Source organism: Rhipicephalus sanguineus, chromosome 2 (assembly GCF_013339695.2).
Source record: "Rhipicephalus sanguineus isolate Rsan-2018 chromosome 2, BIME_Rsan_1.4, whole genome shotgun sequence".
Lineage (NCBI taxonomy): Eukaryota > Metazoa > Arthropoda > Arachnida > Ixodida > Ixodidae > Rhipicephalus > Rhipicephalus sanguineus.
In genome coordinates this window covers 92,706,810-92,733,279 of record NC_051177.1, presented here as the reverse complement: position 1 = coordinate 92,733,279, position 26,470 = coordinate 92,706,810, and the positions used below count along the sequence as shown (strand labels likewise).

General features: G+C 48.9%; 2 protein-coding genes across 2 annotated transcripts; one reads left to right on the top strand and one right to left on the bottom strand.

Annotated features, from left to right (window-relative positions):
- Positions 1-3,038: 3,038 nt before the first annotated feature.
- Positions 3,039-4,952, top strand: LOC119381747 (proteoglycan 4-like). Its single transcript, XM_037649513.1, has one exon. It carries the CDS (start codon positions 3,039-3,041, stop codon positions 4,950-4,952), a length of 1,914 nt encoding a protein of 637 aa, XP_037505441.1.
- A 2,093-nt stretch (positions 4,953-7,045) lies between these two features.
- Positions 7,046-24,866, bottom strand: LOC119381223 (solute carrier organic anion transporter family member 4A1). The gene is made up of 11 exons (XM_049412885.1): positions 24,625-24,866; positions 21,771-22,055; positions 20,186-20,394; positions 17,134-17,233; positions 16,429-16,550; positions 15,591-15,752; positions 14,875-14,968; positions 12,111-12,462; positions 9,771-9,967; positions 8,748-8,812; positions 7,046-7,501 (listed from the first exon to the last, which is right to left on the bottom strand). Exons 1-11 carry the CDS (start codon positions 24,864-24,866, stop codon positions 7,167-7,169), a joined length of 2,163 nt encoding a protein of 720 aa, XP_049268842.1. The 3' UTR covers positions 7,046-7,166.
- Between the last annotated feature and the right edge of the window lie 1,604 nt (positions 24,867-26,470).

Below are 26,470 nucleotides of genomic sequence, written 5' to 3'. Positions count from 1 at the left end.
GCTGCGCCATTTCCATTCTTTCTGTCTCCATTTTAGAGCGACAGCTCTACTACCATGTCTGCTACAGCGCCTAGAATATATTCTAGGCAATGTAGCTCTACTCCTCTAGGTACAAACCCAGAAAATGGCTGGTTCCGTGAAACTGACCTTCAAGCTCAACCAAGGTCGTGCAAGCGTCTCTGTGGCAGCGTCAAAGCCGCAGAAGATCGTTTACACATTGCCCGCGAGATGGTGGAAAGTTCTTGCCAATGAGTTCACGCCGACGTTTTTTCAGCGTATGAGCGCGTTGATCACGTCCTACGTTCCATAGAGTTTCCCAATATTTACTAGAGGGAACTCTGGCGCTGCGATCGTTCACCCAATATGGGAATGATGGGTAGTACACGGATTTGCCTAATCTTCGTGCTTACGGCCATAGGCGTGCGCAGGGTTCCCCATTAGGGGGGGCGAAGGTTCATCGCAGCGCTCCCCACCCTACTAAGGCAATGATGGGGCAGATTTTGCGCCCCCCCCCCCTCTTAGGTGACTAGAAGGGTCAATGTACGGGACAGACTTTGCGCCCCCCCCTCTTAGGTGATTAGAGGGGGCGGCCGCCCCCCCTGCCCCCCCCCCCCTTGTGCGCACGCCTACAGTGTACTATACGCACGCCTATGCTTACGGCTTCGAACGCTCCTGCGGCTTTGTCTATTGCTGTGTTTTGGCTTTCGTTTTGGATAAAAGAATGCCCCGTTGTGAACTTCGTGACCCGATTTGAATTGGTGAGCCTAAAACGTAAAGACGGTGAAGTGTAACTGCTGCACGTTTGCTAAACTTCGCCTTGCGACAAAGCGGCTGCAGGTGACACGGAGCCAAACTGAGCCAAAAGAACGAAGATTAAACAAATCCGTGTACTACGCATCATTCCCATGCTGGCTGAAGCGCCATGCATTGCAGCTGCCATAGACACTAGCGCCAAAATTCCCTCTAGTAAATATTGTAGTAAACTCTATGATTCGTTCCACGCACCTTGCGTGTACTCCACGCCGGAGCGCCGACGCCGCCGTGTAGCGTATGTGTTCTGTCGTATGGTGCAATTGTAGATGTAGTAGTTGCTGCTACAAAAGCGGCTGTCTAGTGCTGCTTCGCCCAAACCAGGTGTGGAGGTAGAAGGAGGAGGAGCGGATCCGTTGAGCCGTGAGGCTCGCAATGAGCATCGCCAAGAACATCGGAAACGACAAGCCAAATCATATCATCCTGTCGATAGAGCTTGAAAGCTCCGAGTATCTCGCTCTTTCTAAAAACAAACAAAACCGAGATATCGCTAGACAAAATTGCTTTAACCACGCTCAACCTCAATTTTCTGGATGCGAGTCTCCCAGAACACCCCCACCCCCTTTCCCACCTGCAAGTAAGCCAAGTGACGATTACTGCTGTGTGACGGGAAACACTTACACCCTTTTAAATGTGTACATGGATGATCCAATTATTGGCCGATAGGGCAACTACGTGTCGCATGCTTCCGGTCGTGCTGTCTCGACTGCTCCATGGAGCGATCTTAGCTCTATGGAGCACTCGAGACCGTTGTCTGGACCTATGCTAATCTTTCATAGCGGCAATCGTCTTAGCATTACTTCGTTCGTTAAAACAGCGGGAAGCGTGGGTTGGCAGCCGGTAGGCATTTCAAAGAGTACTCTTATGAAAATAAAGAGGGAAAGTGGGAATGCCCGCCTTGATTTGCTTATTCTTCTTGTCGCAGCTGATGATCTTATTCGCACTTTATGGCTACGGAACGTCAATGGTATCCTGCATCCAGATATGCATGGCAGTCTTAACCAAAAAGGCGCCGATTCGTACGCGGGAGCTGCAAGATATGCCTATAATTCCACTGGCGCACTTTGTGCCTGCCACAATGCCACTGGAAGAGCCATCAAAATCACAGCCACCACAGCCCTTGCAGGCGCCAAATGTAGAAGTTGCACAATCGGAACCAGAGCCATTGCCTCAACCACAACGTCAGCCTTCATTACCGTCAAGACCAGCCGCACCGACACCTAAGCCTGTTTTACCGACACCTCCACCACGTCTTGCGAAACCTGCACTGTTAGCATCGCCTATACCAATACAGAAGCCTCTGCCAACACCTGCGCCGCCGGCACCAGTACCGAAGCCTCTGCCACCACCCCCACCGCCAGCACCAGTACCGAAGCCCTTGCCGCCACCCCCACAGCCGTCACCAGTTTCGAAGCCCTTGCCGCCACCCCCCAGCATGCACCATTTCCAAAGCCTTTACAGCCGCCCTCACCGCCTGCACCAGTCCCGAGGCCTCTGCCGCCACGCCCACCGCCTGCACCAGTTCTAAAGCCTTTACCTCCACCCGCACCACCTGCACCACCAACGAAGCTTTTGCCGCCACCCCCACAGCCTGCATCTGTTTCGAAGCCTTTACCACCACCCGCACCGCCTGCACCAGCAACGAAGCCTTTGACGCCACCCCCACAGCCTGCACCAGTTTTGAAGCCTTTGCCGCCACTCCCACCGCCTGCACCAGTCCCAAAGCCTTTACCTCCACCCGCACCGCCTGCACCAGCAACGAAGCCTTTGCCGCCATCCCCACAGCCTGCACCAGTTTTGAAGCCTTTGCCGCCACTTCCACCGCCTGCACCAGTTCCAAAGCTTTTACCTCCACCTCCACCGCCTGCACCAACAACGAAACCTTTGCCGCCACCTCGACCACCTGCACCTGTTCTGAAGCCTTTAGCGCCACCCCCATCGCCTGCAAGAGCACCGAAGCCTTTGCCGCCACCCCGAGCACCTGCACTTGTTCCGAAGCCTTCACCGGCACCTCCACCGCCTGCATCAGCACTGAAGCCTTTGCCGCCACCCCGACCACCTGCACCTGTTCCAAAGCCTTCACCGCCACCCCCATCGCCTGCACCAGCACCGAAGCCTTTGCCGCCACCCCGACCACCTGCACTTTTCCGAAGCCTTCACCGCCACCTCCACCGCCGGCACCAGCACCGAAGCCTTTGCCGCCACCCCCACCACCCGCACCAGTTGCGATGCCTTTACTACCACCTCCACCGCCTGCACCAGTACTGAAGCCTTTGCCGCCACACCCACCGCCTGCACCTCAACCGAAGCCTCTGCTGCCATCCCCACCGCCTCCTGAGAAACCAGCACCGGTACCATCACCTAAACGAGTCCCAGAGCCTTTGCCCGCGTTCCGAACCCCTCCAGAGGAACCTGCACATCCGTCCGAAGCGAAACACGAGGCGAAACTTCCTGTGCCGGAGCCTGAACCTGAACCTTTACCCGTACAAGAGCTGCCACCCGTACCTCCACCAAAACCAGAACCTGAGGCTGAACCAGTCCCAAAGGATGTGCCAGACCTCGTGTTGAAACCAACGCCGGCTCCAGAACCTGCGTCAGAAGTGGCACCGACTGTCCCCTCGCCGCCGCCGTCTCCATCACCGCCGATAAAGCGCGAGGAACGCCAGACTTCACTACCATCTCAAAAGCAGGGAGAGATACGAGAATTTTTTAGGACGCGGCTGATGAAACTTCGAGGCATGTTCGCCAACTTTGGCAGAGTTATAATAGCACGCGAGGACACATCGAGACCAGCCTCAGCAGCAGCTCCACAGTCTGATCAGAGCCCCTGCAGTCCGCACAAGAGGCCGATCTTCTTCAAGACGCCGGAGCTAAATCTTAACGCTGCTTTCGAAACAACGATTGCCGATGTCCCATGCAATGCTAAGGCGGACGTCAAACAGTCCTCGGAAATTGAGGTGGACAAAATGGAGGCCAGACCAGCCTCAGCAGCAGCTCCACAGTCGGATCAGAGCCCCCGCAGACCGCACAAGAGGCCGATCTTCAAGACGCCGGAGCTAAATCTTAGCGCTGCTTTCGAAACAACGCTTGCCGATGTCCCATGCGATGCTAAGGCGGACGTCAAACAGTCCTCGGAAATTGAGGTGGACAAAATGGAGGCGCGAATGCCACACCATTCACTCGAACCAAGATCCCACAGCACGAAGCTCGGAGGAGAACGGCCGCTTGCGCCAGCGAGGTTGAATATAGTTGCCGACTTCAAACCGCTTCCTGCCGAAGGGGCACTACCCGACATCCGTCGTACAGTGTACACGGCCCCACCAACAAAGCTAGAGCCAGCAGTATCACCAGCAACTGCGCGCATTGTCTTACCTTCTTCACCATCGGCATTATCGAAGACGACAATGCTGTTGACCGCCCAGTTCGTGCCACCTTTAGATGCCTCGAAAGACAGGATAGAAGCTGAAGCTGGCGTGATCGCGCGTCCCACGGTCTCACGGATCGGGTCCCGGAGGCAACGAAACACAGCACGGCCGCGAAAGTCGCGGAGACTAACGCGCACGCAGATTAGAGCCGTCTTCGAGCCAGTGACCACCGTTGAAAGATCTCGCTATGCCGAGGCTTCGCAGGCCGGAGCATGCGGTTCTGAAACCCGCGTAAGAGAGCCCTTCTCCCCCTGGTTGCTTGGCATTGAGGACGAGTTTGAATGGGAGCAGCAGCAACAGACGGCTAGTGTACCCCCGTCTGGGTTTGTTAATGTACCGGCAACAATTCGCACGATCGGCAAGCGAGACCTAGCCCAAGAAGCCCTGATCGATTATCGAACTGTGGCTAGCGCTTCAGGGCTGAGACATGCCAGCTTACCGCAGGCGCCAAGGCCTTTCTCCGGATTCGCACCTGGACCGGCAAGCGTCGGCTCACTGAAAGCCACGATAAGAACTACGCCCGCAGAACCTTCGCCGCTGGCGGTACCAGAACAGGCTGCTCTTCAAGTGCTGCCACCTTCATCGCAGTTGCCAACACCCTCTGCAGTACCTTGGCGGCTACAGCCACCGCCACGTTCGGCGCGACGACAAGATTTGATGTTATTTCCCGACACAACTTTGTCGACCGCAGAGTCCGTCGCCGAAGAACCTCAGTGAGCGCAGGCGAATTACCGCCGCCACTTGATGTAGGTGCGCTGCCGCATTCTACTTCGGCGACTGGACCACAGTCGCCTGTCCAGCCACTGTGGACGTCTGAGGCGCGACAGCCTGTAGAATGAATGAACTTTATTATGAGATTGAGGAGAACAGCTGTGCCTCGCAGGTGGAGCTCTTGCATAGTCCTGGGCAGGTAGTAACCATCGCCCCTGCACGGTCGACCATGGCTGTCGCGTTGGTCAGCTGCTCCTCCAAGATGGCAGCCTGTTCTGCCTTTGGAGCGTTCTCTATTCGAGAGAAGTGTACGCTCTTTTTTTTTTGCCTTTATCGTTATTTTCTTTCTTTTGCCTGAATAGAATGACGACTTTCATGTGGCTTTTGGTCACTTATTCACTGTCAAGCAAGTATAGAAGCAACTTTCCACCAAATACTTACTACTTTGTTGTAGCGCGTGGCAAAGACACGGACACGCAGAATAAATGGACATAAGACGACACAATATATGGGCACTTTTCTTGCGAAAGAACCAATTTATTTCCGCTGTGAACATGCCGGAATATGTCCATCCATAAATTCACATCCTAAAGTAACCAGTTACACCGTACAATTAACAGACTTAAATCTTAATACTTTTACTTTGAAATCACAAAATGCAATTACATTTGAAGCCGCGCAGTTTCCTTTCCGCTACAGATGTACAGTTCATCTTAATTATCATGTGTCAGCCAAGCATCCTGGAGAAGGACTACAATCATGTCAACTTTCTTGCCCTTTAGCCTGCCCCTCCTGCTTCACCGTGAACAATACACTCTCCGGGTAGGAAAGGGGGCTGTTTACGATGCAACGAGTACACGCGGTTATTTTTACACTATCGATCGTACAATGGCTAGCGCTATCGATAGTTTCTTTTTTTTAATTCGTTAGTCCTTTATCACTAATGGACAGACAACAAATGGATGTAGACGTATTGCCACTGTTCTTGTGCTCGATATCAATGAGAAGCGATTCCGTTCACTAGCGTTGCACCACTGCTTCGTAAAAGGTTAGTCAGCAGTGTGTTCACTAGAAAATACTCCGAAAAACAAATCGATGCGCTGTGGCCAAGGTGGTCACAAATGGTACTAAACAAGGGTACTCAGAGCGTCAGCAATCGCCTTGGGTTGATATTCGACGTTATAGCTAGCCAAGGCATTTTCCCAAAGCTCGCAAGGTGCGACGATTTAAGCACACTTTCGTCAGAGGCGCCGAAAATACATACGAAAAATGTTTACTGACGTAACACCATGTGTTCCAACCCTGCAGACTCCGAATATTTTCTCATTGAGAGCAATAAAGGTTCTTCGATCAACCAGTCAGTATTGCATCCTGATATGTGCATACAGCTCTGCTCAGTGCTACCATCACCACTCGCAAGACGTCGCTGCATCCACTTCGAGTTTACACTGGTGAGAAAATCGTCCCAAAAGGGTTCGTCCAGAACGATTAGGGCGTTGGCTATGCCGTAATTTATCGTGTGGTGACACGCGGTATTTATTTTCACACCCATAACACTGATTCGTCTAAGAGAAGAACTAGGTATACAAGCTGGCGTATTATAAGCAAAGCCGGCGAGCGGACAGAAATGTGGAGCGCTTTCCATCAATGCGGATCTTTTGTAACGTCGACTGAATCGCATCGAGCGTAGCCACACAAACCGTACGTAAACACAGCATCCGCATGCGACTCTCGCTCACTTGTATGTAAGCAATGGTTTCCATTCTATACCCGTCTGTGTAGTGGGACAGCCTGAAAATAAAAGCCTTCCCTCGCAGAAAGTTTTGATTCTGCTAATAACTTCGCCCTGGCAAGATGCCCTCTAACATTATATCGCATTTCTAGTTCTTTTGCATCCTTTATCTAGAGCTGTTGCACATATTGCGGTACAGAGCGTTATGAAGACGACTTTCGGCATAGGAAAGCCGGTCGTTTATAAACATGCCATACGATGCGACTATATCTGCGCGTATATAATCGTTCTTACGCATGTAATCGTAACGCGCCAGTGCGGTGGCTTCCGCACCCTGCGTAAAAAGGTTCCTCGAAACTAGGTCGGATTTATAAAAACGTACACAATAACGCTATATGAACTAAATGAGTCGTTAAACGAGGACGTGGCACTCGCGAGTGCGTATGCGCGGAGCAGCGCAGACGATGGACGCGTCGTGCCGGCCGCAGTCAGTACAGGGACCCTGAAGAGGCTCGCCGCTGGATCAGGCGGGCCAACTTGTGCGCCGATTGCATGACGGTCGCGGTCGCATTGGAGCTCGTCTCGCACTCGGGCGTGCCGTCGCGGCTGACCCGGTCGCTACCAGAGCCGCGCAGGAATATGAGCGTGTTGACTAAGAACAGCATGGAGAGCGTCTTGAGCACGATGACGGCCGTGAACAGGTTGCGCGACATGACCTCGTTGTCGTGCACGGCACATGCGCCCAGATGCTCGCACACCGTGTTCCACAGGACGCAGCTGTTGTCGATCACGAAGCCGAACAGGGCAGCCGCTGGGATGGCACCTGTGCAGCACAAGCTATCAATGCGTAAGAGGCACTCTCTGGACTCTCCGAGGAAAGTCGTGCGTCCGTCAGTAACGTCGCGCTTTACAAGAGGACCGATTTTTGTGGCGTAGCCAAAAGGGGGGGGGGGAGGGGGTTCAACCCCTCCCTCCCCACTATTTTTCAATTTTGCACGTGTATATTATACGCACACATTAAAGACAGACACACGAGTGAACCTCCTCCCCCCCCCCCCCCCCCCCACACACACACACACACCACCCGACCGAGAAAAAAGTTCTGGCTACGCCCCTGAAAGATAACAGACCGCATAGGTCCCACAGATGGCTATCTATGAACAGTATAGTCACTGCAGCAAGTGGCCGTATCACTCAGTTGTCGCAAAAAAGAAAGCAGGACAGTAGTTGCCACAACATGTAGCTATACCGCGTACAAGAGCATATCTTTGCGTGACGGGTCGCTTCGATGTGACACAAGTTATAGTCCCTCACGTGTCGATGATTGAATAATGGAAGATGTGTAAAGCTACAGCGGCGCACAATTGGCCTAAAACACGCTGCGTGTTCTCTCGCCGATTAACCAATACAGAGAATAACGAGAATGGTCCATTAACTTTCGAACCACAGTAGGTAAGTGCTGTGGATTCAGGAAGTTGCGATACATGACCTCTCGATTGCAAATACTTAGATAATACCGCTTATATGGATGAAACTCCGGCAAGCTGGATGTCTGCGGTGGACGTTCGCAGGGACGTCACTCCGTTCCTGGTTGAGCCATCATATATAAGCACAGAAAAAAAAAACAAGCGAAAAATAAAAAAACGGACGGTCATTACAAAATGCTCTCCCTCTTTTTTTTCTTCCTGTTCCATAACACAACTGATCATCCTGTGCCACGTATATGACTACCTTTAAAAAGAGACCATCTCCAAAGGGTGGTAACGCGTCTCTTTAAAGAGAGTTTAAAGGACTCCCATGAAAGAGTAAAATGACTTTTTTTTAGAGCGATAGTGTCAGTGGCCCGAGATTTCGTACCTTCATGTTTTGAGCGCGCCTACCTGAGCCTGCAAATGACAGAAGCAATATACAATGCTTTCGCATGCTAAGAAGTCGCTCTAGTTGGGGAGCGTTGTTTCTGTTCGCATCGCGTGTTTAATGAGCAAACGCGTCCACATAAATGTATGACAAGCACTCAGTTATGTCATCTCGAAAAAACCCAGAGGTTCCTTGGTGAGCTGCTTTCTTACCTAATAAGGTCACCACCATCCACTGAAACCCCAATGAGAAGGCCTTCAAGTGTTCATCGACGCACCTGCGAGAGGGCAAGGACACGACGTGAGTCAGGGCCAACCGTGCTACTAAATCGGCGCACAGCGTCGATTTAGTAGCCGAACAGTGATGTCTGCATAGATGTCTAGAAAACATCGTTTTCCGACGTAACAGGGCGTGTACATCTTGCGAGTGGCTTGTCGGGGACAGCGGAGACGTTGAGACGCGTAATGTTTCGCGGAAGTAACATTGGTGTTGCTTGGATACAGATGTTTAGATAGATAGATAGATAGATAGATAGATAGATAGATAGATAGATAGATAGATAGATAGATAGATAGATAGATAGATAGATAGATAGATAGATAGATAGATAGATAGATAGATAGATAGATAGATAGATAGATAGATAGATAGATAGATAGATAGATAGATAGATAGATAGATAGATAGATAGATAGATAGATAGATAGATAGATAGATAGATAGATAAATAGATAGATAGTGCTCGTTTTGGGGGAGTAAACCAAAAGCAATGCATCGATTAAAGTGTGGTTCGACTATGACATGCCTATTCTTACGCCTGTAAAACACTTCGTGCGTCAATGGCTCGCCGAAGGCGACATACTGCTTGGCTAGCATCACAGTTGTTCGGTCAGCTCCGCTCCGCAACGCTACACATGCCAAGCGAACAATTCCATTCCTGAACGTAGCGTGTATCAGCGCGGTACATAAAAGAAAGGAATACGACACAGCCAGACGTAGATATAGGTATACGTTTACCTATCTAGCTACCTATCTCTACGTCTGTGTCGCGCTCTTTTCTTTTATGTGCCGCGTTAATACACGCTACGTTCATGGATGACCACTCGCCCGATCCAGCAACCCTTCTGAATTCCATTCCGCTGCTCTGCGTGTGCCAGCGGCGCCCGCCTCCTCTCATTTCGCTCTCGCGTGCGAGAGCAACGGTGGATTTCAAGATACCCTGCCGGGCCGCTTACCGCATCGTGGCCGACACGCCCGGCGTGTAGAGCAAGAAGGTGAAGAAAGTGTAGATGAATATGCCGCTCATGTAGGCGAACAGGGCGTTGCACTCGTGCACGCACTTTCTCCGGTCCGCCTGCACCTTATGCGGCAATCCCCACAGCACCATCGTCTCCACGCCCGGGTGCGAGATGCACTGGCAGTCCGTGTATACCTGTGCATGCACGGGGAGCGTCGTTGTACGCCGACCGGCAGCACGTGGCCGCCGACCGCGCTTCCCTTCCCGAAATAATGTCACTTGTAAAAAAACCCACGGCATGCATGGCAGCGCCAATCTAATTTATGAGAGTGTAACGTTGGGCGTGTTGGTGCATAGCCTTAAAGGGACACTAAAGGCAAATGACAATTTATGTCAGAGTGAAAGGTGAATGTTTGAGAACACCTGAAACGTCAGTATTATCAACAGCAGTGCTCTTCTAATCGAGAAATTAAGGTAAATGTAGAACACGATATGCGCCACCAGTGGGACATTTTGGAATGAGTCCGATGACGTCGAGAGTCCCGAGTACAATTAATCACTAGTACTCAAACTACTTAAAATAAAATATTAATATTTCGTACATTACAAGACGTAATAAAATGCTGCTTGCGCGTTTCTTGATTCATGGGAAAAAACTTGGCGTTACCAAGGAGAACGGCGCGGGTGGTTTAAAAGTACCGTTTTCGCCGGGCTGCTCTCCGCTCGCGCGGCGTCTCAGAGGTAGTTTCGTTATCGCGTACTGTTGCGTGTACTTTGCACGCCCATGAAAGTCGGTCTAACGGAAAGTACGACAAAATGCCGCGTCCCTGTTATGTTGCCGGGTGCCTGAATGGTGTGCGCCGCTTGAGCAACAGCAGCTGCGGCAAAGAAACCGACATGACTTTCCAATGGGTGCCGCAAATAAGCGCCTAAGTGGCCGAGTGCCGTGCCTCTGCGACAGTGTGCTAACAACCAAGAAATCTGCGTGCGTCTTCGTTGCGCTTGCGTGCAGAGGATTATGAGATCAACCGCAACTTGGGCAAGGCTTGTAATGTGCCCTTCAGAGCAGAAACCGCAGCTTCGGCTGCTGGGCAGTAAAGGCGGGCAACGTTGGGCAAGGCAAGCGCTACGTCAGGATGCCCTTGCTAGGCGGGTGACTTGAAGTGCGCTAACGCTGTGCGGACCACTAAAATGTGGTTTTCTTTCAAAATAAGCATTTCCTTGGCACGAAACAAGCACTACGAGGTTTCTGGAACGCTATTTCAGCAATAAACGTCGGCTTAACATTTGCCTTTAGTGTCCCTTTAACGAAGTATTAGTGGTGCATACTGAGAACGATGAAAAAACGACAGAAGACAGGATATAGGGCGCCAGACAATTGTTTCGTTAAGCTATTCACCTAACTGGCCCAACGCTACACTCTTCTAAAGCATATTTCTTCAACTGCTGGGCTTTTCCTATTCTTTCTTTAAATCAACCTAGAAAGATGGCGTCCCATCTGGTCTTCTCTCGTTTTTTCTTCGTTCTCACTTTGCGGCGCCACAATTCCTTTTCGTTGAGCGGCAATCTCAACCTAGTTCCCTGCGCGCTCCATTATATACAGTGAGCGTGGGGTTGAATTTTCCGGTACTAAAGTGGAGAACCACATAACTTTTGAAGTAGAGCTCGCAAACAATTCTGTATTTTTTCTTTGCGTGCCAAAATCATGATATAATTACTAAGCACGCTGTAGTGGGTAGACTCCGGACCAATTTTGACCACCTGGGGTTCTTAAAATGGGGTTAAATGTGAAGCTGGGGCAAACACCTTGGTCTATATACCCAGAGGTAAACTCCTGCCGCCTAAACATTATTATGTTTATTCAGAGTACATATGCGCTTCGATGACGTCATTCGTGTATGTGTATGAGTGCAGCGCTAGCGACGTCACTGTAAAGAAATGCTATTCACGCAATAATAATAATACTAGTGGTGAAAACATTGGTGGACGCTGACCAAGGTGACAAATATTTACTGACGTTTCGGCTCCCACACGGCCTTGGTCACAATGAAAAAAGTTTCGTAATAGTATGGAGAGCTGGGCGAGTTGGTTTGAGGACATTCTTGGAAACATTTTCGTCTTTTGTGTGCGCGCCGAAATGTTTCCAAGAAAAAAAGTTTCATTGTGACCAAGGCTCCCGTGTAGGGGCCGAAACGTCAGTAAATATTTTTCACCTTGGTCGGCGTCCATCAGTGTTTTCACCAACGTTTCATCCCGACCAGACGAAATTTCGTCAGACCCTCGACTGCCATAATACTGCAACTACTAATGATAGATCGGTACAGTTATCGTCAAACACCTTGACGTGTTCGTAGATGTAGTCCCGCTTGCAGCCGGCGAAGCAGGGCGAATAGTAGGTGAGCAAGTCCTTGCCGCACACCGGGTCGTAGTTCTCGATGGGGCAGTTGCAGTTGGCGTTGCACGGCTGGTCGAACTGGTTGGACACGTTGGAGACGTAAAACCGGCTCGACGTGTGGTTCATGCCGAAGAAGGCGGGCACCGGGCAGCTGTAGAGAAGCACGAAGCTGCTCAGCCACGGCACCACCGAGCACACCAGGCACATGCGCACGATGCCGTCAACGTCCAGGTTCAGCTTGTGCACGCAGTAGCCGCCCAGAAGGATGCCGCCGCACGCGCCCGGGACTGCCACGCTGGCTGCACGTAGCAACACGCAGCAGCAGCAGCCTCGAATAGAGTGCATGATTATGTTTCACCGATATATGTTCGTTTATTCGTGCATATAGTAAGAGCATGCAAGACTATGTACAGGTCGGTCCACTGTTAAAGGGAACACTCGAATGAGCCCCCTTCATTTTGCTGGCCCCCTCATTCCAAGTGGATGTGGAAACGTTGTTTGTTTAAGGTACTGGTCTGTCAAAGGGAGTCGGAACTGTCAACCACCAGTAGTCTTATGTAAATCTAAGCCACTGTACTGTTGCAAGAGAGCGATATCCTGACATGCCCTGAACGCAATTGTTCCCTTTAACAGTGGACCGACCTGTACATGTGGCCACAAGGCTCGCAGAGGGTCATGAAAATAAAGGCATGACACATCAACGACAGGACGGAGATACACGGAAGTCACACATTTAGGCAACCTGTAGCCATTAAAAACACCAACTCACCCTTCTCATATCTGAACTGAAATATCAGAAACGTTCGCCAAATAACGTATCAGAGTCCTAATTTGTATTCTTGTCGAGCATGTGAACTATATATGTTAAATAACGCTTATATGATCGCCCGAAATCCTAACTCAACTTGATATTACTGGAAATTTTGATTCCATACGTAAGTGCCACTAAGCTTCAAGCAAGGCAGCAGCTTCTAAAGATGGAGGCTTGGATAGATGAAAAAGAAAAAAAAAATTCTTAGACAGGGGGTGTCGCTAGAGCCAGCGTTTCTACAAGTGGTCTTGTCTTTTGTTCATGGCAGCATCTGCCTATACCTTATAGCGCGTGTATGCGCATGCTTCGTACATTCTTCCCCAACCAAAAAAGAAGGAGGAGGAGAGGTCAAGGGCGAAAGCTTTAAGCAGTCTTTCACCGCAAGTATTTAGACAATATAGATGGACTAAACGTATATGCCCTGACAGTCCTTGTGATCCTTTTGGGTATTAAGAAGACATTGTTCGATATACGGCTATTAAACTTCTAATTATGCGAGCTTCCATCGAGAATAACGAGTGCACTAAGTTCCTCAATGCAGTTTTCACGGGCGTATCGCTGAAAATATCCTGCTGGTAGACATTAAGAGTAACAGAACGCTGCTTTCACACAAGAAACAAAGAAAATAATTGTGCAGATTTCATCAATTTCTCCGGTTATGAACTCGTTCCCTGCTACGAACGCAGTGTTTTCACAGTACACGCGGCCGTTTCATTAAGAACGACTTCTTTTTGCTGCGTTATCCGCTATGACACTGTCGTTCGTTGCCTCCGAAACGCGAGCACGCACAGATACCACTACTGTCAGAGTCCGTGCGTTGCGCAAACCCCGTTTAGAAGTAATTAAACATTTGCTTCGGAACATACACTCTTAGAAAAAAACTTCGGCATATTCACAAACTAGATACTGACCATTTACTTCTAACAAAAAGAACTAACCTCTTAGTAAGTGAAGGTAGAAACATGCAGGTCAGTGAAATTCGCTACTTGGTTAGTAAGCGGATAATACTAACTCGAATGTTGAGTCCGTTAATAAATTGTCAACAACCGCACTAGCAACTTAATGACCGTACTAACTCTAGTGGACTACAGTTGGGCAACTAGAGGTTTACACCTATCTTGTTTATATGTGCGTGTGCATTGCCATATCAAGTTGATTCCATTACAAAAGCAGATATAAGATGAAAAAAAAAAAGAACTAGACGGCATTGTCCATGTACGCTAAGTAATGACCGCTAATTGTTTCAAATAATTACCACGGTAAGTACACATCACAACAACGAACATACAGACATGAACGTACCAACAAACGAGAACACACACATAAACGCGCACACAGAATATCAAGACTTCTACGTAGCCGATATCTACTCTAGAAGCAGCTTGAAGGCTATTTATGCTCCTACTTTGGTATAGCACACCGTGTACTGGTTAGAAGCCATAGAATTGAGAAGAATAATTGATGTTTTCTACCCATTATCTTGCGCCCTTCTATTTGCCTAGTGTGCCGTCACGTAGCACGAAACTGTTATTCCAACGTAATCAAGAAAATTGAAGTTTGTCTAAATATTGAATAGCTGTCACGATTACGGCATAATATACTGCGGCATCTACGAAGCATCTGGCAACATAGGTAGCTCAGTAGTTAGCTAGTTAAAAACACTAAGAAAGACTCCCTTGTTAGTAGCAATAACATTTACTAGCTTTACTAGCTGCTGGCTAGTAAAGGGATGCCGTGACGATAGTAAAACACGCTCGAAACTAGTAAATACATGGGTTTACTAATTGTTCACTAACTGTTTTTTTTAATAGTGCGGAGTATACCTCGATCGCAAGTGAATGTATCTGTGCAGAACGAATTATAGCGGCGTTGTATACCGTACAGCTTGATCCTTACGTACCCAGTAGGGGAGCCATGCTGGAGGAGCTCAAGCCCAGCTGCGACTCGAAGAGCTTCGTCATGAAGGTCGCCAGGCCGGTCATTATCATGGCTATAAAGCAGGGAGCAAAAAAAATTAGCTTGTCATTTACGAGAATGAATGTGGAGAAAGAGCACGCGATCTGCGCCGATATAGGATATTATTAAAAACGTGCATTATAGAAAGTAGTGGCACGTTAAATAAGAAATTCCACCAAGGCCGCCAACAGATAATCACGCGGTCTCGAAGGGCATGGTGCTGCAACTCTACGATGTCAAGGAACGGAGATTGTTCTAAATATACGAGCAGCGTATATATGTGGTAATCCTGGCATGTCACATATATATGACTCTCTTTAAAAAGGACACGTGCACTCCATATCGAGATCATTATACTCCCTTAGGAGAGTCGTGGGACGCACGACTCTCCATGAGAGAGTTAACGTGTCTCTTTAAAGAGAGTTATGTAGGGAGAAAATCAGGACTCACAGGAAAGACAAGCGATTTTTTTCTTTAGAGAGTTATTCGGTAATATAGATAGTCACGTTCACTATAACCACTATGTTAGGAAACTGTATCGCGTCGTCACACGTAGGCGATATACGAAAGTATGTCTCCATATGGAGGCACCGTTACTGAAAGGGCCTATCGTAGCTTTTTCAGAGTCAAGCGCTTAGCGAAGGCTTAAAGCTTACTCTCCGCTGTGCCAGCTAGGCACAGAAACATGTACGTTGCGTTGTGAAGCAAGGCATTCACGTTGACCGGGATGCTCTTGAAGCCGGACGAATCATCCTTGGCCTTCTTGCCTTTCTTGGAGGTTGCGCCGCATTTCTTCTCCAATTTCGCCCATATCTGACCTGACGAAGAGGAAAAATAAAAAACAGGAAACCACGCGGAACGGCTGTTACCACGGTGTCGAGCTACGGAAGGAAAAATAGCTACAGAAATTTACATTGAAAAATAAGAGGACCGCAGTGAAGTGTGGTTTGATTATTTATCACACGTACACTTTATTTTTGCCAGTGTCGTATTAGCACTTAGGCGCAAGGCTAGCCTGCCGTGTGCGAAATTTATCAAATGCTGTCGCCGATATTATAACGATGGAGCTTTGTCTAATCAAACTGTGCACGGGTAGTCATTAATGCTGTGCCCTGTCGAACGCACACATGAACATGTGGTTTCTCTGGAATGGACGGTGGTACACGCACAGATAGTGGACTTCACTTAATCCGTGACGAAACACACGAGCGTGATAAGTTCGTTCACCTATTATCCAGCGCTTCTCTTTGCATGCAAGCTCTGTCAGCAGACGCCAGCGAAAAGTTCTAGGCTCCGATGTTACGGGTCCTCCTGCAACTGAGGGGCTGGGTCGCGCTTGGAATCGAGAAGCGGTGGTCACAGGCGCGTCGTCGGAGCTCTATGCTATATCGCCTTGTATGGGCAACCAGTAATTGAAGGCTTCCTCGGCGCCAAAATCTACGAATTTGTGCTGGTACTAATATGAACTAATTTGTTCGAATATGTGGGCCTTACTTGGCAGCTCCTTGGGTAGGAGGCTTGTGGGAAAAGCCACGAGTATGGAGCAAACGGAGCCAATCAGATAACCGAGCCACCAAGCGCCGGTCCAGATGTTGCTTTCAGGCGTCAGGCCCATCCTGGACAATGAGAGAACAACGAGTTCGATCATCATTGGTTACCGTGAAAGTCGTATGCATCCCCAACGCGTACTGCGCGATTACTTTCTACAGCGCCGCTTCAACAAGCACGGCGGCGACTTCTTGATCACCGGAATGAGATTGAATACAGCGCTGCCGTTAAAACAGTGGATAGCGAGCATTAGGGAACGTTATCCAACATATGCCAGTTCTGGCAGTGCAGTGGTTGAATGCTGTCGGTGAATGCGGTCAGAAACTGCACGTACCTCAATACAGAACTGAGAAGGATCTCGGTTGCATAGCCGCGGCGGCAATATAATCTGCGTCGCCGTGTGTTGTACACTTCACTATGTACAACGCATTATCATGGGGAACCCTGCGTTTGGGGACCCTGCGCACACCTATGCGCATTATAATATGCGATCCGACGAATCGCGTAGTGAAGAGTTTAAAAATCTGACGTCCAGAGAAAGTGCGAGAACGTGTGTAAATTATGCAGTGGAAAAGCTAAGCCATGTTCGTGACAGCTTAGACCTAACGACAATATGCGTGCGGCTTCACGAAAGCGCCTGTAGTTTCGTACCTCGAAGGGTCGTACGAGACCTCGGTGTAGATGTTGAGCATGTAGCCCGACAGTACAAAGCCGGTGGCCGTTCCGAGGAGGGACGTTGCCTGGTAAGTCGCTGCGGAGTTCGAAAGAAATAGCCATGGCGATTTAGCTGTTTTGTCCTTGTGCGACAACTTTTGTCCGTTAGAGAAGACAATCTTGTGTATCAACGTAATTTAGCGCTTGGCAGAGCATAAGCTCGGAAATTTGATCATTATCATTATTACATGGAGGTGTCGCTAAGTATACATATATCGTCAATGACGAGGTCATCTTGAAACAAATATAGTTCTGCTAAAGTACGGCGCACAGATTACTATATCCAGCGACATGTCACCATTTTGCGTGTGCTCGACGTATTGTGAGCATCCTAAGCTTCACACCATAGGGCAATGCCACAAGGAACAAGTTCGTGTGAGACCATAGAGGAACAAATTATCCGGAATAAGCTCTTTAGCAACCCTATGCAACCACAAAAGAAATGCTTAGCTGAAATGACGTCAGATGTTGGCGGCTGCGCCCTGAAGATATTCGGCCAACCGCACTCACACACATCTCTGTTCTCTCCGCACATCTTTTCAGCTTTAAATTTTTTTTTCCCGGTTGGGCTGGTCTATAGATTTCAGATTGCGGCATGTACATATTATATCCTATCTTCTTTGCAACTATCCTACTCCAGTAAAACCTATTTTCATCCTCTGTCACCTCTAAGCCTCGCTTGTCCACATGTACGCACAAAAACATTTTTAAATTCGTTTACCTTTTCCAATATATTTTCTTTTTCTCGTTGCACGCTCGTGGAATGGAGTGGGGTGTCGTTAATTACCATTCCAACATATTCTACTAATCACTTAGACGGTTCTCTGCAGCGCAACGTAATATATCTACGGTATCCCTATATCCATCCGCCAGGCGCACTCGACAGCTCATGCAATTGAAACGTGCCCGGTTGTGCCTCGCCATACAAATGCCGATATTTTGAAAGCTTACCGATCTGTTGGAAATGACGTTTTTCTGACGTCGTCCGTGTAGGTCATGGATGTGAAGTTGCACTGCATAGTTGTAATAAACGCATAACCATGATCAAACTCACAGGATGTGAGCGTTGTTTCTTCGTTTGTGGCGTCCTATATACAGTATACTGCATGCGGTGCAACTTCATATTCATGATCAACAACCAACTAGCAGTCACGCGACTTTTAGGGGAAGCACTAGGGGTGTGCGAATATTCTAGTTTAGAATTCGAATTGAATAGTTCCTAATCGAATAATTCGATTCGATTTTCGAATAGCTAGTATTCGAAGTTTCGAATATTCGACAGGACAAATATCTAGAGCGCGGCAAAGGCCAATTGAGCAACTTGCTTGGGATGGGGTGGCTAAAACTAACGCCAACGTCGCCGTTCGTTAAACTTTCACCGACATTCAGGTTCAAAAGCGAGCGCATGTTGATCTTAAAGGAGATTATGTCATTTCCGCACGTAGAAAAACACATGATAAAACTGTCAAGTCCTTCAAAACATCGCTCCCGCAACGAAGGCACGGAATTCTTGCGTAGTTAGGTCGAATGTGCCGCAAGCGCCGTAAAACGATCTTACTGTGGCCTGCGAAACCCTCGATGATTGGCTTTCTATGTAAGAATTTGTTCACGCTGGGTGGTCGCCACTGCCGCACCACACCACTAGTTCAGAAACTCCCATCGTTCCGGCGCGCAGTTAAAACGCTGCTGAGAACGGGCGCCCGAAGACTTTTGAGTTTGGAGTACCCATGGCGATGAAGCACAACATTACCGTTGTCAAATGAAACGTACTGCACGACCATAGGGAAAGAAAACTAGCTACCGTATTGACCGTATCCCCTCTGTTAGGAGTGGCACTGCTGATGGGAATGGCGGCTCTTCTATGAGCATGCTTGCGCGCCCGTAAAAACTGAAACAAAAGCCACTCCCGAACAAGTGCGCAATGAAGCTGCAGCACGCTGTAGCGTAACTGAGTTTTCCTTTGTCTTGCCGTATCTGGCGGTACACATTTCGTGTAAATATGCTATTCGATATTCGATTCGATATTCGATATTTTTGACCACTATTCGGCACTATTCGATTCGAATTCGATTCGAGATGAAATTTCACTATTCGCACATGTCGGCGTGCATCGTGCATCGTCGTCTGCTGTCTCTTTTCTTGAGCGCAAGAGAGGGCGACACCGCCTCAGCGCTCGCCGTGTGGCGAGAGAGAGCGAACGGCGCGCGTTGACTGTGGAAACGCTCTTTCTGCGATGAAAGCTGAACTACCAGCTCGCAAATAACGAGAACGCGCCCTCGCCAGCGAGAGACAACGCCGACGCAGGCATTGTCTTCTAGCGAGTTTCTTTAATAAAAGAAACGACTGCTCGCGCTACACAACCGTTCACCGGCCACCGCGTATATATATAAGCACTGGATCTTGACCGGCAATGTAGTGCCGGTGGGAGATTTCTCTTGTGCGTAGCTGAAGAATAAAGATTCGTAGCGTACACGTTAACTAAAAGCGGACTGCGGGTCTCTGGGTCCAATCTCTCTTCTGTCTCTCATTGCCCATTAGCAGTGATTTTGCTGAGGGAAACACCGGCGCACACTGCATGCTTCGCCCCTCCCCAAATTTTTAATTTTTTGTAGACCCTATATGTTTTACTCGATATATACAAACTATGTGCAGCGCAAAGAAACAAAGACAAAGGGAAGACACATAAACGACATAGAATGCCGCTGCTGTGTCAAAGAAATGAATGACAAAATATGCCGTTTTTGTTTGGTCACCGGTGATGCTCCTCGAGCGGTTGATAACATGTGCGCATACATAAAAGCTGGCTTCGTGCTTTTCAATAAATGTAGTTGGAAGTAAACAGCGCCAGTCTAAGTTGTTCATGTCTCACCTCTTTTTCTTTCTTTGCACTGCACATACTTAATATACATATATCAATACATGTACCAACCAACTGATTCTTTTGATGCTTTACTCGTTCGCTACGCATGCATGACATTGGGAAGCCCACCTATGTACTTGGTGGACAGGGTGGTAGGCACGTTCTCGTCGAGGTAAATGAGGGCCAGCGTGTACATGGGTGACGAGCCGGCGCCCACGATGAAGTGTCCCACCCAGAAGACGAACCGGAAGCGGCGCAAGTCGCCAGCTGGTGTGCCGCACAACGAGCCGTCTTCGCCTTTGCTCGGGCACAAGCTCATGCGGTCCTGACTCTCTTCCCTACAGTGCAAAGTTGCGGCTTTTTCAATATTTACGCCATATTCTTCGATATTAAGTGTACGTATCTATAACGCTACACTGCCTATCTGCTCTACTAAATCGGACAATCACATGACACGACTTCGTCTATATCGGGAAGAGCAGTTTCCGAAGGGAACCTTTGTGACGAGGTGCATGAATGTACATGCGTGCTGTTCATAAATATTCAGTGGGGACTAAGGTGTAAATCTGAGAGAAATGCGTCTGAATTTCGTTCGAGCACATCTAATTACATTCAACCACCTTGGCTGACAACACTATAGCCAACATTAACCAGTACTGATAGTATGCAAGTAAACACACTTGTTTTCACCCAAAATGTATACGTTTTGCAATCCTAATGCTAACGCATCAAAATAATTCGTTGAAGACATAGCCACCACCAGATGTAAAATACTTGATAACAGTCATGCTAGTTTGAGAGGCATACAAATTTCACGTAAACGCAATCGTTCAAGACAGCGTTAACATGTCTCGGCCAGCCCGTTGTCACGGTACCACAAAAGATGTTCTGGACGTAGTCTAATTCCGCCGTACCGTCAAATTCTGTAACAGCGGCATATTGAAGTAGCAAGATAGGCGGTAGCATCCCTCCGGGACAATGAGAGCTGACACGAGAGCAAATTTGATAACGTGGCGGTATTTGACAATGTCCAGGTTAGTATACTCTGGCGGACAGTCCATAGATACGCCTACCAACGGCAGACAAGATACTGTTTTCATGGAACTGCCTTTCTTGCATGTAACAATCATAATCATGATCAACCTGACTACGACAACTGCAGGGCAAATTGTTCTCCCATGCTTCGCCCCCACAACGCGGTCCTGTGCTTGCTGCGTCCACGTTATTCGCGCAAAGTTCTTAATCTCATCTGCCCACCTACCTGTCCTTCGCGCTCTTGCCTTCTCTTGGAATCCAGTCTGTTACTCTTAATGACCGGCGGATATCTCGCCTACGTGCTACATGCCCTGCCCATGCCCATTTCTTCTTCTTGATTTCGACTAAGATGTTCTTAACACCCGTCTGTTCCCTGACCTACTCTGCTCTCTTCTTGTCCCTAAGATTACACTTATCATTTTTCATTCCATGGCTCGCTAAGTCGGCCTCAATTTAAATTCAACCCTTTTCGTAAGCCTCCAGGTTTCTGCCCCATAGGTAAGTGCCGGCAGGATGCAGTTGTTACATGCCTTTCTCTTGAGGGATACTGGTAAACTACCATTCACAATCTGAGAATGCCTGCCGAATGCGTTTCGCCCCATTCTTCTTTTCGTATATCGTTACTTTAGTCTCATGGCTCGAATCTGCGGTCACAGCCTGGTATTCCTTTACTACTTACATGTAGTGGGGCGCCATAAAGTGCGGCAGAACGATGACCATGGTGCCGATGCCGATGATGATTGCCGACATGGCCAGGTAGAAAGGCTTGCTGCGCCTTGCCGCTACCAATGTGACGAGCGGCGCGGAGATGCACGAAGCCAGGTGGTACATGGCCACGATGGTGCCGGCCTCGAGGCTCTTGAGCTGGAACCGCCGCTCCAGAGTCGGCAGCACCATGTACACCAGCCCGTTGGCGACGAAACCCTGCAGGAACACCATGCAGCACAGGGCCAGCAGCACGTACCTGCGAGGGCGTCACCATTTCCGTTTCACGATGAAGTGACGGCTAGGTAAACGGCGCCCAGTATCGCGCGAGTAGATACGGCAGCCACTTACCTTCAGTGCAGTGTTTTGTACCACGTTTTGTGTTTACAGTAAAAGTAAGGCTCGCTCGTAGACCGCAGACGCTGTTATGTCTAACCGGATGTTCAAGGCCTGTTACGTTTTTAACGCGATAGCGTTAAAGAGCTCGTATCGCAGAAATTCCGCCGTCGGCGTCGGCACCGTTGGTTGTGAGCGAAAAATCATCATCTTGTCCGTGACCGAAAAATCGAAAAAACGCCAGGCCTGCGCTGAAATCGCAGCACAGTCACAGCGAAAGCTGGAAGAGCGGCGTTTCTAGAGCCCGTTGTAAGCTCTCTTGGGGCTACAATAGAAGTACACTAGAATGGTACCCACTACGCCATAAATCACAATTTTTGTGAAGTTGGGAAGCACCTACTGAGACATTATTCGTCATTCTGCGGAGAAGCGAGGCACCAGCTACACGTCTGTAAGGAATTATGTGTACTTTGTTGACGCGACGACGGATGACGATGAAGAATTATGGCTCAGCCCTTTGTAATGGGTTGGAAGCTTTAAACGGACCACCAGTTATGCAGTTTGCATTGGGTGACGCCCGATCGCTATTTCCCTCTCCCGTCATCCCGTCATGCTGTATAACACACGTTGACGTGGGAGAGAGACGGGGGGGGGGGGGCGAAGACCTTTACTGAGACCCCGAGGAAATGGATCATTCGCTTATGGGCTCCCTTGGCAACCAATACAAGTGCACTTGCGAGGAACCCACTACACTATAAATCATTGTAATTTTACTGAGACCCCGAGGAAATGGATCATGCGCTTATGGGCTTCCTTGGCAACCAATACAAGTGCACTTGCGAGGAAACCACTACGCTCTAAATCATGGTAATTTTACTGAGACCCCGAGGAAATGGATTATGCGCTTATGGGCTTCCTTGGCAACCAATACAAGTGCACTTGCGAGGAACCCACTTCGCTATAAATCATTGTAGTTTTTGAGAAGTAGGGAAGCAGGCACTGTGCTATTTTTCGTCATTCTACCGAGAGCCATGGTACCTGCTAAACACATGTGAGGCATGATGCGCACTTTGTTGATGCCGTGCCTGATGACGACGAAGACTTATGGCAGAACCCTTTGTAATGGGTTGGAAGCATTCAACAACCTACTCGTTGCGCGATTCGCATTGTGCGACGTCTGCTTAGAGAATTCGCGTTGTGCGACGCTTGGTGCTTATTTTACTCTTCTACCACGCTATATTGCATATGCTAATGTGGTTCCTTCCCGAAATGAAGCCTGTATAGGACCTTTTTGCAAAGCAGTGTCAAGCACCGGCATGGCTCAGAGGTTGAATACTGGGCTCCCACGCAGACGGCCCAGGTTCGAACCTCGTTCCATCCTGGAATTTTTTTCTTATTTAGTTCTTTTTCTTATTTCGAGCGATACTGGTTACGGACACCGGCGGCGGCGGCGGACAACTACGGCGCCAAAAACGGCCGGTGAAATGATCTCATAACAGCTTTCGCTGTAAAAGCTGCAAATAAAATAAATAATAAAAATGTTGGGTCCGAGTGAGAATCGAATCCGGGATGTCTGCGTGGCAAGCAGGTGTTCTACCACACAGCCACGCCTCTGCTTGGAGCGGCACTGAAAGTAACTTTGATGCTTCCCAAAAATACGCGTCCTGTACACAGGTGTCACAGTACGAGATGTAATATCGCAGTAATATTGCGTGGTAAAATCGTACATTGCCATTGGGCGTCCCACCATGTCAATATGCTAACGACTTGGTGGTTTAAAGACAGCCACCCATTACAAAAGGCACACACATTACTGCGCGTATTCCCTTAAGGCCACGTAGTGGGTGCATCGCAACTTTGAAAAAGTTTCTGGTTTAAAGCATGCTACCCATTACATAAGACACACACCTTAGTGCGCGCATTCTATTAAATACTCGTAGTGTTCGGAGTGCGCAATAGGGGCAGGATATCGCTATCGCGTTCAGCTCTTAAAGGCGAAGCTTAAGCGGCCCCAATTTTTGTTATTCATATGCCTTGAAAATCAAAATAAGGCAGAAGTTCAGGGCAAGATGGAAGCTTGAAGACTTGAAAAATTCTTGAACAAGGGTTGTCGCTGGAGCCAACCTTTCTAGAAGTGGTGTTGTCGTCTTCAAGGAAGTTGCTGCCTTGAGAAAGACAAGAACACTTGTCAAAACGTTGGCTCCATGCGACAACCCTTGTTCAAGGATTTTCCATACGCCTTGAAGGCCAGTTGACATAAGAGAGGCGAGCAGACTTGTTTCGGATCATTTTGGTCCTTTCCAGACTATATATATATATATATATATATATTCAAGTACATCACGGGTTCCAAAGGTGATCGTCCTTTACTGGTCGAATGCGTGTAAAGCGTAAAATCTCATATTACGCGTAATGCACAAAGGTTTTCTAATGGTCTATCGGCCTGTGTATAACAATCTAATGCTCTGACGGCGCCAAGTAGCAGCGAGTACCGGGGGTGCCGAAGGTTGAGCAGGAAATCCGGCCGGAACCAGCACCAGCCGCAGCGCTCGTCCTGCTCTCGAGCGTGCTTGATGTAGGGCAGCTGGGTGAGCGATATCTTGCGCATGGGCTCCGGCAGCGGCGCCGCGTCGGCAGGCGGCACGCACGCGTCCTGGTAGTCGCCTTGCGTCGACAAGCTGCTCGAGGACTGGCTCATATCGGCCGCGAATTTCGGCGCCGGCCACGAGGACATGACGGTGCCGCTGCCGAAGAACAATGGGATGCGCACAAAGGTTCCGTAAGGACGGCATGGCGACAATTCGGCAAATCCCACGCCTTGTGGGAATCGGTTTAATGCGAAGAAGACAGCGAGTACTTCCATGCTGCATATTATGGCTTTGAGCCAAGCGTTACGAGGTGGAGCGACGCGTTTTCGCAAGTGCGGTAGTTGTGTGCACATCGTGGGCTCTGTACCAATGTTAGCCTAAGCCCTTCGCCAATTGTCAGATATTTTCGGACCGTGCCACCATCGACTGTTTGTCGCACAGCTTCACAAAACTGTGAAAGCGCATCACGTCGAGGTGATGCGCACCACTGGCGTAGCCAGGGGAAGGGGGGGGGGATGTTGGGCAGGTAATCGTAAGTGAATCCCCCACACCCGAAAACAATTGGTACTGCTACTGATGCGCACTGATGCTACTGCTACTGCTGCGCACGCACTAAAAACGCATCAAGTCAAATACTTTTTAAGGAATAACCACGAACAGTGGCACCATTTTCGAAAAAATAGACTGCTGCCCGCCGATCGTTCTGGCGCTTGCTACTCGCGGCTGCCGGTGAGAATGTATTAACTTCAGTATAATATTTTGCACGGTACCACATAACGCAGTCGATGCGTTTCGACATGTATACGACATCGCTCTGCCAACGCTTCTTCGTTGAGAATGCATTATATGTATGTCCCTTCGCAAGCAGCCGCGACCGTCGGCTAGCTACCATAAGATAAGTAAGGCGAAGCGGACCATTTGGAAACGCAGGCGTATACACTGGTATGCACTTTTCCTCTGCGAAATAGGTAATACTAAAACACTATTCACTTTTGCTTCACTATTGGCTATTCACATTTGCGTGCTTCTTGACTAATGTTAGCCTGGAGAGATAAGCAAAACGAGCCAGGCAGAATGCTATTCGTTGTCCAACTCAAGAACAAAAGAGAAACGGAAGCAGGAAGAGCGTTTTATCGGGCTGTTCAGAAAAAGTTTGTAGGTTCTCATGCCCGCTAGAGTCGCGTTTAGGCAAATTTGACGTCCGGCAGATTAAAATCGAATAAGAATGGAATAGATTTACGCTATAGCACCCCAGGCATTGCTCAGCGAAGCAGCTGTAATGAAGCTTTGGTCACCTGGTCCACAATACATAGCCGTTAGGTCTAAATTCATTGCTGCTAAGCCGGCTTTTCGGTGAAATAAAGGAACATATGTCTTACACGTAAACAATCCGAAGGCGCCGTGCCCTCATCTAAGCGCGCTATGCGGTTCTAGATCCAGCGCTGGAAATTTCGATAGTCTCGCCAGCGGAGTCATAGCCCATGTGCCATCGTGTCACCGCGAAGCAAGGATATGCTACATGACTGCGGCTCAAGAACACTTACCCTGAGTAAGCTTCAAAGTGGCTTCCAAAGGTGCGCTCTTCGACTGCCTGAACAGCGCGGTCTCCCAGGCGTTAGCGCAAAGCAGAGCACGTGCGGCACGCGTAACAGCTGCTACTTCTTCCTTCTCAATATCCACTCAGTGTAGCGCACGTGAACTAGCAAAAAGTCACAGTTTCGCTGCAAGAGGAAAGCAATGAACGGTAGCA